Source organism: Pleurodeles waltl, chromosome 1_1 (assembly GCF_031143425.1).
Source record: "Pleurodeles waltl isolate 20211129_DDA chromosome 1_1, aPleWal1.hap1.20221129, whole genome shotgun sequence".
Classification (NCBI taxonomy): Eukaryota; Metazoa; Chordata; class Amphibia; order Caudata; family Salamandridae; genus Pleurodeles; species Pleurodeles waltl.
In genome coordinates, this window is record NC_090436.1 from 220,457,265 (window position 1) to 220,469,652 (window position 12,388).

A 12,388-nucleotide genomic window follows, 5' to 3' on the forward strand; every position below is an offset into this window, starting at 1 on the left:
GATGGGCCGCAGAGGAGGAGATGCGTAGAAAAATAAGGCGCAGTGTCCGATTTTCCAGTGCGGCACAGACGATGCGTTGTTTCTTTCCATGCTGCAAGGTGATGCGTCGATTTCCAGGAGCGCAGCCTTGATTCCTCACTGGAATGCGGGGATAGTTTGACACCCAGGGACCATGTGTTGAAAATCCTTGACGTGCTGGTGACAAGGAGCAGACGTTGCGACGATTTTTCAGCCGTATGGCAGGCACTGCGTCTATTTTCCGATGCACTGGGGTTTTCTTCTCTTTGGTGAAGTCTTTGTGGCCCTGAAACTTCAGAGCAGGAGGCAAGCTTAATCCAAGCCCTTGGAGAGCACTTGTGGGGAACGCAGAGTCCTTCCAGCAGAGTCATGGGCCAGTAGGCAGCAGGGCAACAAGCAGGGCAGCAGTCCTCTCACCAAAGCAGTCCAGATGAGTCCTGTGGGCAGCCAGGCAGGTCCAGGTTTGTTGGGGGCACAGGCCCAGCATATCTACCCCAAAATGCCTTTAAAGCAGAGGAACCTTCAAAGAGTAGTTTTGAAGTGCTCATGTTCTCCTTTCAAACCAGCCCTGTCTGCCAGGATCACTGTGGGGGGTTATCAGTCCTTTGTGTGCCCACTGGCCTTTGAAATTTAAGTGAGAGCCCCCTCCACCCTTCCTGCCCAGGCAGAACCATTCACCATGTAGATGAATGCAGATGTGACCGAGAATCCTGTGTTTATGGCTGTCTGGTTGGAATGCACAAGGTGAGCTGTCAATCAGCACAGACCAGACATGGATTGGAGACGGATGTAAGGCACAGATGGCAGTAAGTGCAGAGAAATGACCACTTTCTAAAAGTGGCATTTGTAAAATAATAATATTACATCCAAGCAAGCAGGATTTTCTATTACCATTCTGGCTATACTAAACATGACAGGGTCACTCCTTTCAGATCAGAATCTACCACTTAAAGTATATAAGGGCAGTTCTAATGCTAGCCTATGAGAGGAGCAGGCCTCACAGTAGTGAGAAACGAATTTGTGAGTTTTTCATTACCAGGACATGTAACATACATAAGTACATGTCCTGCCTTTTTACTTACATAGCACCCTGTCCTATGGGTTACCTAGGGCCAACGTTAGGGGTGACATATGTAGAAAAAGGGGAGTTTAAGGCTTAGCAAGTAGTTTTAAATGCTAAGTCAAAGTGGCAGTGAAAATGCAATGGAAGACCTGCGACATGGTTAAGGGGCTACTTATGTGGGTGGCACAATCAGTGCTGCAGGCACATCTAGTGCACTTTACTAGGGATTTACAGGTAAATGAAATATGCAAAATGGTATGAGCCAATGTTACCATGTTTTAGGGGGAGTGTGCATGCACTTTAGCACTGGTTAGCAGTAGTAAAGTGCCTAGAGTTTTAAAGCCAACAAAAATGAGGTCAGAAAAAGAGGAGGAGGAAGGCTAAAGTGTTGGGGTGACCCTTCAGAGAGGGCCATTTTCCAACACCTCTATTCTACAGGTAAGCCCAACATAGTCCTTTTGTTCAGTTGTCTCTGGACCGTGAGACTGAGGTAGCTGGTCTGCACAGCGATCCCCACCTGAATTGGAAAAATGTGGTGGGCACAATTATTGGTGGTGTCTGCTTCACTTTTCTTTGGGATGGGGAATGCTTTAACTTCAGCTGTAATGGCCTCTTCAAAGGCTAGTGTGCATTTTGCAAGGAATGGCTACGCAGAATGAGGACCTCAGGCAACAATATGACTGGTGTAAACGTCAATATGGATTAGATTACTTCAAATTCTATGCCAAAGCTTGATCAAATTTCTCTTGGTTCTAGAGAGACCAGACACTAACTTTGATATTCCTCCATCATCAATGATGTCTTTTACCATCAAATGTTCACAACTACAGTGGGTGATGCTGAATGCCAAGCCTTTTAGGGAGGTTTTTCAATCAAGGCATCACATTCCTCCGAGAGAGGTTCCTTGTCATAGAGCCACGGCTCGGCGCTATCGTTGGGGGGATGGCTCTTGGCCCATGTAGAAATTGTGTCATATCGAGGTTGGGGTGTTATGTCCAGTGTTTAGTACTGGAGCAAGAAACCTGAGGAGCAGTTCTAAACTTGGAGTAGGCTCCACAGGAGGTGCTGAAGATTCTGGGTCTCTGGAATCAGAGTCTTTGAGAGACACAGATTTGCTCCACTCCTCTTGTGCTTTAGGTCTACCAGGGGGTCCTCCAAACTGTGATCAGACTCAAACACTTTGATGTCCTTTACAACTGCACCAGAGTGCTGGCTCAGTAGAGTGGCATAGAATGATGCCTATGGGTTGTGCTATGGAAATTGTTGCACACACAAGTGCTCTTGTCATTGTCCCTCAATAGACAGAGGTTACAGAATCATTGCTGGCCTGACCGCGAAAACTTGGTATTGCATGTGGATCAAAATTGAAAAGGAGTATCTTCCATGCCCCTCCAAGCAAGACATTTATCTTATCTGCCCGGTGCTCTTTAGGGTCATTGCTGAAAAGGTGTACTCAATGATGCTATACAAGTCCTTGGTTCAAAAAGTTTTCCTCTATGTGCAGGTGAGAAATACATCTGAATGAGGTGGTGGAAAAAAAATATTTGAGTTGGAGTCGGTGTCCTGGTGAATTGTGGGATTCAGGAGTGGTATCAAAAGTGACCTCATAACCGAAACCGTTCTTCAAAGGAAAACAACTATTTGTAACATTTCAAGCCCTATATTATATATCAGGAATATGCACACCATGTGACCTATAGCACCACATGTTGCAAATCTATAGATTCTTATTATTCTTCTCATTTTAATTGTCATGTGGCTAGTGTTGCAGTTACATGCAGCAAGGAAGTCAATAGGCAAGTGTTCTGGAATTAAACTTTAAAATACCTTTAGAAGAAAAACCTTATAAAACAACAAACAAGTTAGCAATTTTTCCTATTCCACAAACGTACTCACCATGTACGGTCCTCTGTAATTTGACAGGACAGATTATAGGCCAAACCTATGGAGACTGACATCTTCCAGTCTCCGAGCTGGAGTGCAAACCAAGCTGCTTCTGGAATCAGCCCACCAATGAGCAACAAATCAAGAGCATATTCAACAGTCCACACGCTGGAAAGGTTCTGATCTCGAACTGCATTAGCAACAGTACAGTGCTGCAGGGGAACAACTCGTGGACATTTTTCTAAAGACAAGAATGAAACATACTATAAGGTATAATAATGAGTGCATCACGCTCCAAGTTCAAAGATCATGGATAATAAAATTAATACATTTTAAACAAGCTCATAAACAGACTACATTAATATAAAAAAATGAATATGCTTACATGTTAAGCCCCTAAAAATGTATTTAATAACAAGAATAAAATAAAGAAGAAGATGCAGATGAACAAGAAGATGAAAGCGGACTTGAAATATGGAACTTCTAAAATGTTCTGAAGTGATAAGTGTTAGGAGAAGGAAGAAAGATCAAATCAACCTTTTTGAAAGGTATGTAGAAAGAAAGGATGGATCTCTTTCAAATCCCCGGTCTAATATAGGACAAGTAGCATGCTCAATGTGTTTAAGACCCCAATTAGAGTTCAACATTTTCATCCCCATTGCTGTGACATGAGCTTTAACTGAAGCAAATCACTAACTGCATTGTTTGATTATCTTGTCTACCTATGAGCTTAAGGAACGGAGGCTGCCATTAAAACCATTTTAAAAACCACCACCTAGCGATTTCTCAAAGAACGTTTCACTAATTCTGAAAAAGTCTTATATTTTATTTTAAACCATTCATTTTGTATTAATATGACAGTTACATAAAGCTTGAATCCACTGGGTGAAACGCACCCCTATCCATTTGGGATCCCTTAGTAAATGTCATGACAGTGACCAATGCAGAATGCCTGGCAGTTTTAAAACAGACCTTGTCTCCGTCACTGAGAATGAAAACAGAGGTAACATGAGGTGATTTTGTATTTATTTTAATTTGTGGTGGGTGGCATTGCTGGGGTCGCAGTACAAGGAAGAAGAGATCACTTAGGACACTCCGTGCAAACTAATGGAAATGGCATTAAGGAGCTATGCTCCTGGTGTTTCTGGCTAGAAGGGGGGTAGAAAATGTCCACCTTGCAAGACTGGATATATAAAACATGGGCACTCCTGGCTTGGGAAAAATCACAGTCACCATAGAAGATAAAGGGACATCATATGAAATGGACTGGCTTGTGAAAAATCACAGTCACCATAGAAGATAAAGATGCATCTTATGAAATGGACTGGGTACCAATGCTAGCTGATGTAGCCAAGGAAGTTCAAAAATGAATGTGCCGCAAAGATCTCAGGATGCTCCAGTTAATCATAGAAGATCTTTCACAAAGCTGAGAACAGGACTGGGAATTCGACATACTAGTAAATTAAAATATTAGTAGGATGCCTGATAAAGTTTATGGACAAAACTGATATACACAGTTTCTCCTTCTAATGTAAGAGAGAGAGAGAGTGTGTGTGTGTGTATATATATATATATATATATATATATATATATATATATATATATACACACACACATACATATATATATATATATATATATATACACGCACATACATACACACACAAAAGCTTGACATTTCAAAATAACACAGTTAAACCTAAATAGTTTGTGCTGACTTAAGTGAACACACTGTTCAAGATGTGATCTCAACAACACATTATGAAATAAGCAGCTATACAAATCTAATGTAATGGTTCTACTTTTCATTCAATTGGATAAAGTCTTGCTTTCCAATAAAAAGAAAAAATATTGCTGCATTACCATTACCTTGCCTTATGTGAAGTGGAGGTAGGATATTCACATTATGCGGTGGAAGCACATACAATGGTTGGTTTGTGAAATATGATGCCATGAAACGTGCCATGGACTGTACCACTGTCAAAGCAGCCTTCACATGAACACCTCTCAGCAGACCAAGGTCATCAGCACGAGGAGATTCTACATACAAAATAATAACGAAAGGGAATTACACAAATGTAAGCATGTTGTAATGAAAAACAGTACTACCACTCTTTAATTTGTGTGCATATTGTCGGTTAAGGACTGCATGACCTCCAACTAAGGAAAATTCACGGTGCCTGCTAGAAACAAGAATTATGATGGAAGATGTCGGGAGCTGCTTTCAAATAAAGATAATTATTTGTGCTCTAAGCACATAAAAGGCCATGAGGGGGATTTCAAACTCTCCTACATCATGTTCCTGAAGGTACTCTCTGCTTTAGATCTGCCTCAATTGGTTAAATCACACATAAGAGATAGCACTAAATTGTCTGAGTTTTTTTTTTTTGGTAGCACACGATTCTCCCGTAAAGAAGGAGAAAGGATGTGATCTCGGTGAATTCAAAACAAATTAAATCAGAACGATGTAACAGCACACATGTAGAATAAAGACTTTAATAAGCTGATGTGAGTTATAAAAGATGATAGATAATATCTGGCTTGATGGGGTTGGCCAGAGATGAGAGAAGTATTGTTAATAAAAATTTAGGAGGCTTTAACAGAGCAAAGAGGTGAAAGGACACAATTGACACTCATTACAAAAATGCAACACATCCTCACCCGATGGTTTATGCACTTCTAAGAACACCTAGATGTACGCATGGGACACCTTAGATTAAAGAATGTGGCTTCATCAGGTTACACATTAAAATTATCTGTGCAAAGGCACGCAAAAATCTTTTAGTTTGAAACAAGCAGAAAAGTACAATTACGTTGTCCTTTTGACAGGATGTGCATTTCCCGATGAGGAAATCTATAGCATTCAATCTTTGTATGGACAGTGACACCTCCTAACAATGCAGACAAAATAACCCAGAAAATGGTGTCTCCTCGTTACACAGCTAAAGTAAGCAACACGATGAAGTACTAGGGTTCTTTTCAAACATGACCTCTCTTCTAGACCCGAGGACCCAGTTGTCTTTGGCATGCTGGTTGATGTATACCATCAGTTTAAAACAGAATCCTTCTAAATGTGAACTTCTCCTGACTAGAAAATCTCACAACATATGGAATTCCAGGCATTGACCCTCATCTCCAGAGGGGGGACGCCATAATGTATATTCTTCTGTCCCTCCATCTTTCAGGCACCAGGGTGATTGATTTTGGAATTTATAGCTATTGGTGTGAACGGAGAAAACCCAGCTTTTTAGCAACTAACCTGGTCGTTTCCCGTGTCTCCACCAAACCATGTGTTGAGGGTGTATAATTCTTACTTATAAAAGAATGTTTAGATAGAAAGATGGATCCAGGCAGATGAGCGCCTCATTAAGAAGTTTCTATTTCTTCCCAGGGATCCTCAGGAATAGTTCCCTTGGTTGCACAACAGGGAAAAACAGACTCAGGCTGTTGCTGAATGTGCCTCAATAGACAGAAATGCACTTAGTCACTTAAGATCATCGATGTTTTGGATGCCCATAATGTAGCACTTCCAGTTGCTGGTTAGAGCAGCGCACAAGTCCTGCAGATACCACTGCCCTCACAGAACCTATATTGCTGGTATTTGCAGGCATGTGAGTCTCACCTTCTAACATCTCGAATGACTTTGCACCTTAGACTTCCACAGCTAGGCCACGAAAAATGTCTGCAATAAGTAGATGTACATCTTCAGAAATCCTTAACTCAACGAGTTTGGAAATTTGTTACAAGTCCTGCATTTGCTTCTGAAATGTGTGATGGTGTGATATGCTCCATAAAGGCCAACCAGGGTGTTGGAGTTAAGCCCACTACAGGTACCTTGCTAGTGAAGCCCCTTTAGTATCCAAGGAGTTCTGAAACAATTACAAACTGATAGGTCTTGCTCTGAACATAATCAGAGTCCACCAAGATGCCTGTATTCCTAACGTATTTTATGATGGACTAGGGATCGTCCCTAGGAGAGCTCGCATGCTAACAGGCTAACTATATGAGCTGGATGGAGAGCAATGCAGGAAGCAGGAACATAAGACCCAAGAATGATTTTCTGAGAGGAGCGTAAGGATCTTTGTAATCCCAAAACAGGAAGTAACTTCATATATCTCCCCAAACGCATATGATAAAAAGAAAATACTACAGTGGCAATGTGTGCCCCAGAAACATTAAGTTTCATACTGCGGATTTCTGGTCAGTTGGAGAAACAGGAAGGGACACTCTACAAATTATGTAACTGCCTTTTAACTTAATGCAATACATTGTAATACGATAAACACTTTCTTTCAAATTGCCATCAGACCAAATGACTATAAAACATAAATATCACCAGTGAAGCAACCACATCAAAATGTACATGACCACAGATGTCTCTCCACAGTACCTGGACATCAGAAGATGTTTTAAATATTATACGGACAAAACAAACATTAAAGGCAGAAACTTCTGACGACTCTGATAATCTGAACAATGGTCATTTGTTGTACAAACAAAGAAAGTGTAGCCAGGTGGATAGCAGAGGTCATTACTTTCGGTCAGGCTAAAACCAATCTTACTCTGAGAGGAAGAGGTGTAGCACATTCCAAGAGGGGAATGGTGGCAATGGTGCCACTGTACACTGGATTGCAACCGTCAGACATTTTCAAGACAGCCACCTGGAAAAACCACCATATTTTCTGAACCACTACTTCTAGGACACTAGATCAGACTTCAGCCTCAAGACAGGCAATTCCTCCTAACTCCTTCTCAAAGTTAGAGCCTGCTTACAGGTTATTGTTACTCCAATAAAGACTGAGTGCTGGAGAAGGAAAAACTTGTAACTACAGTTCTTCAGCACTGGTATCTTCCTTAGAGTCACACAGGGCAGCCCCTCCTTCTCATCTTGGAGGATCACCGTGAGGAAATGGGATATACTATCCGGGATGGTTGTGCAACCTGCCCTTGTAATACACTTACTATCCCCTTTAGGACACGCAGAAAAAATAACTCACAAGATGGGTCAGTAGATTTTGTCAGTAAAAATCCTCAACGCAACCCTAGGTAGCTGCAGCACTGAGCAGCAAGGATTAAACAGAGGATCAATTGGTAAACATTTAAACAGCAACAAAACAATTGAAAAAGAAATCAACATGACACTCAAGGAATCCAACAACAATTTATAAAAAAAGACTGTATTTTTATAACAATTTAGACATGAGAACAAAAAAGAACCAGTGAAGGGTTCCGAAGATATAGATTTTACAAGCATTAATAAATCAAAGCAATTACCCAGAACAAGCCTTGGCAAAGTCAATGAACTGGACACTTAGAAACCTTATCAAGAAACGCGTAAGTGTCAATGCGGTCGGTTACAAATATTTTGGAGGACGGAGGGGTGCAAATTCAGCAGAGAGCTAGTCAGTGCGACCAGCACGGTCCTCAAGGATGGTTACCTTCACAGAAGAAGCAGTGCTTCAGCAGTTACAGGTCCTTTATCTGTGTTGCAATGGATTCCTATGGAGTGGTTTTAATGAAAAGCATGAAAGATGCTGAAGATGCTCCAAGGATTCTGTGGATGCGATGCAGTCAACAGGGATCTTTCTGCATGGATTCCTCTGTGCACAAAGGGGGTGAGGGGTTCCTGGTTGCAGGGTCGAGGTCCCATGAAGTCCTCTCTAGTCGAACTTCATCTGCCACTAAAATACCAGTCGCTGTTGTTGTGTTCGCAGGCCAATCCTTCCTGGGTCAATAATTTCCCTTCTGAGGGACCCAGTAACTCTCCGAAAGCACCCCCTTGCTCAGTGTACTCGGGTGCAAATCTGTGTGTCGGGTCTTGATCCTCAGTGCTGCACGGTAGAGGTGGTACCTGCTTGAAGACTTTGGGCTACCAACTTGTCACAGCTGGCATTTTCAGCTGTTTTGACCCTGTGCTGCGAACACGAGGCCCTTTGAGTACTCTTGGCTTGTCTGGGCTCTGGAGACAGCTTCTTCATGAGCAGGACATAGCAGGCACAGTCCCTCTCTTCCCTAGCCACAAGGTGCAGCAAGTGCAGTCTTCGTCACTGCAGCCTCTCTTTGCTGGTTACTTGGTGCAGCATGGCAGTCCTCCTTTGGTCCCTCTTCCAAGTCAGTTCAGATCTCAGGTATGGGTGCCAGGAGTGCCCCCTTTATGCTCAGAAAGTGCCCTTAAAGCAGGATGTGGTTGGTAGCCAGTGGGCTACCAGGTTGCGTCCCATCTGGTGACCAGTTCCTGTGATGTGCTAGCTCAAGATGCACCATTCTGCCACCTTCCAAGATGGCAAGACCCCTCTCTTGGTGTTCAGACCTCACTAGTCCACCCCCGGGTTGTGGTTGCCTCAGGGCTACACACCCCTGGGGAAACCAAATCGGTGACTGGTTTCCCGTCTCTGTGTCCCGTGCTAGCCTGTCTACCTCAACAATGGGGCAGCCCTCCCCCCTGGTATCACACATCTGACCTTCAAAGGCCACTTCACTTAAGAGGCCTGCCTTTTGGGGGTAACATTCAAGTGACTTCCCACAGGAGGGAGGGGACACCTCCCTGGTCTGCAATCCTCCCTGAAAGTTGTTGGCTGTCGCTCTAGCACGGCAGGAAGTTATCTCATGGAGCAGGCTCCATGTGTGCCCAGAAAGGCACAGGAGTTTTAAAGGAAACAAAGTGGCAGCTTTGCTAAAGCTGCACACTGTAACATGTTACATTAATTTCAGCTTGAAATACAAGTCAGGTTTAATGTAACGAGTTGTTCAATACCGTGGAGCGCTTACTTTGGTCGCACTGTTTAGGAGTTAGCACAGGTGAGGGGTCAGCATGTAACCCTGTACTCACCAATTGGGCAAGTCCTTCCACATTAAAAATTGTAGTTTTGCACGTTTTACTGTCAGCACATGCAAAGTGCATGTCTTGCCTCCGTCATATGTTGCACCCTGCTTTTAAGGATCAGGTACGCCTGCCAGAGGGAAGACTTTCAAACATGTCCATGGGAAGTGCTTTCAATGACAAAATTGGGCTAGCAGTGCAGGACTGAAGGACTTTGCTTTACTTGGGGGACCTCCAGGGTGGCACAATCAGTGCTGAAAGCCCTGGGGTACCCCTCTATCTTACTTGACCTGGGTACCAGGGTATCATTTACTAGGTATTTAGAGGTAAGTCAGCCATTTCCAATTGGGTAAAGCCAACACGACACACACTTTAGGGACAGGGCACTGGCACAGAGGTTGGGTTAGCAGGCCTCAATGAAATCTCATAGTCGACAAACCAGCAGCATCAGTCAAAAAACGTAGGGGTGACCATACAAAAAGAGGCATTTCCTTACCCTCACTAAATATAATCATATGAAATGTGTAGATTTATATAGCACGGCTTAGCACCCGTGAGGGCATCCAGGCGCTGTATATGGGCAAGGGGAGATTAAGTGATTTGCCCAGAATCACAGGACGTTGGGCTAAGGCTCGAACCCGGATCTCCAGCACCTGAGGCAGTTGCTCTGACCGCTGCACTATATCCTCTACAAACGGCTATATGGATGTGCTCAAAATCTATAGAATGGTGGCACCCAGAGGAGGTGGGCATCTGAGCACCGTCACATCACTGGCTGGAGTTTGCAATGTTTTCCAAAATGGTGAAAGGTTTACAAAATACACAATTGTTTTCTATTGCAAACTAATATATTTGTTACTAACTCCTATTAAAATATATTGGAGGCTTCCACCTTGATGACAGTAAACAATTCAAGCATGAAACTATGAAAGATAGATTGCTAGAAATCTAGTGTGATCACACAATCCAACCATGGCGTACTAGGGAGGTAAAAAAAATAATCAACAGTTGTATCCTCAAACACAAATAACGCATCCACTATGAGACTTGTCCTAATTGACTTCAGGGCTCCGCCCTCCTTCTTTTCTGCCCCCCTCCCTTTTTTCACAATATACTATTAATGAGTCATAATCTATTATCATTTACTACTGGTATATATATATATTTTTTTATTTTTTTTATTTTGAAGATGCACAGTATACAAATACAAAAACAGACCGAAGGCTGAATAAATACAATGAATACATTAAATAAATACATATAATTACATGAATTCATTTCATCGATCTACAACAGACATCAAGACCACTGAAAAGGGGCATTTGAGATAGCCTGTTCACAACCTTAGAATACAATACCTTAGAATACAAATAAAGTGCCAAAATTGAGCGTGATTAAATAAATAAATAGATCCCCTACGAGCCTGATTCAATTATTGCTTAGCCACTGTGCAAACGGGGCCCAGATAGCTTCACCCATCCGTTTACGCCCGCGGCCTTTACACGCATAAGAACCCATCTCTAAATAAAACAATGAGCACATCCGAGCCAGCCAATGGTTGAAAGTTGACGGACTTGCCTCCAACCAATCAGATGCAATGCAGCAGCGGGTCACAGACATAGCTAGAAATAAAAACCTCCGTGAATATTCTGGGTATACCGCTCCATCAGTTCCAAGTAATACTAATTGCGGCGTAATTTCCACCTCCCGATAGTTTAGCCTAGTTAAAAAATTCGCAATATCAGTAAAAAATTTATGTAGCCTGCTGCACTTAAAAAACATATGTACTAGGTCGGCTGATACACTTTTGCATCTGGGACACACCACACCCCTTGTGCTGCCCCAGTTAAATAGCTTAGCGGGAGTATAGTATAAATTAAAAATAGTCTTATAATGTTGGGCTTGTGGTCCAGCAGATAATATAAAACGCTGTGCCATATCTAAAGAGGTACGTACTGATACTTCAGAAGCTCCAATATTCCGAGCCCACCTCTCCGCCTCTTTACTCAAGTCATCTGGCATGAAGTTCAAAAAGAGCGGACAAAGCGAGCAAACCCGCCATCTAGTGGAATTATGAAGAACCTCCATAACTGGGATTCTATCCCCCACCTGGCCAGATGCTGATCAAAAATTTGCCCCCAGAAAATGTCTGATTTGCTAATATTTAAAAAAATCCTTAGTGCTCAATGAGAATTCACTTATTAGTTCTTCAAAAGATTTAAGGTGGGTGTTCCCATAAAAATCACCAATACACCGAACACCAAGCTGTGCCCACCTGCCACAGTATTCATCCTTAAAAATATCAGGAAGTACCGACGAATTCAAAATTGGGGTATAAAAGTTAATCCGGCCAATTCCAATTTTTTTTTTAACATTGGTCCATACCTTAAATGCAGCCCAGTCTTAAACTTCACTTTTTTTAAATAACTAGGCTCCACTGTTCTCAAGAAAGCTGCATTAGCATGCCTTCCCCAAATCATATTATATATAGTAGGATAAATTTCGCCAGAATCTTGATTATCAACCTGTGGATTTATTAATGGTTGGATATATTGCAATGCAGATGCCCAGTAATAAAATAGAAAATGAGGGGCCGCCCACCA

At 42.4% G+C, this 12,388-nt stretch overlaps 1 protein-coding gene across 6 annotated transcripts in view; it reads right to left on the bottom strand.

Moving 5' to 3' along the window:
- CPLANE1 (ciliogenesis and planar polarity effector complex subunit 1) overlaps nucleotides 1-12,388 on the bottom strand; it is a 1,992,329-nt gene that overhangs the window by 1,434,968 nt on the left and 544,973 nt on the right. For all 6 annotated transcript variants that reach the window (XM_069221234.1, XM_069221235.1, XM_069221236.1 and 3 more), the window contains 2 exons: nucleotides 4,835-5,005; nucleotides 2,978-3,206 (listed from right to left, as the gene is read on the bottom strand). In XM_069221234.1, the coding sequence (XP_069077335.1) occupies nucleotides 2,978-3,206; nucleotides 4,835-5,005 (400 nt within the window). The remainder of the gene's footprint in view (nucleotides 1-2,977; nucleotides 3,207-4,834; nucleotides 5,006-12,388) is intronic.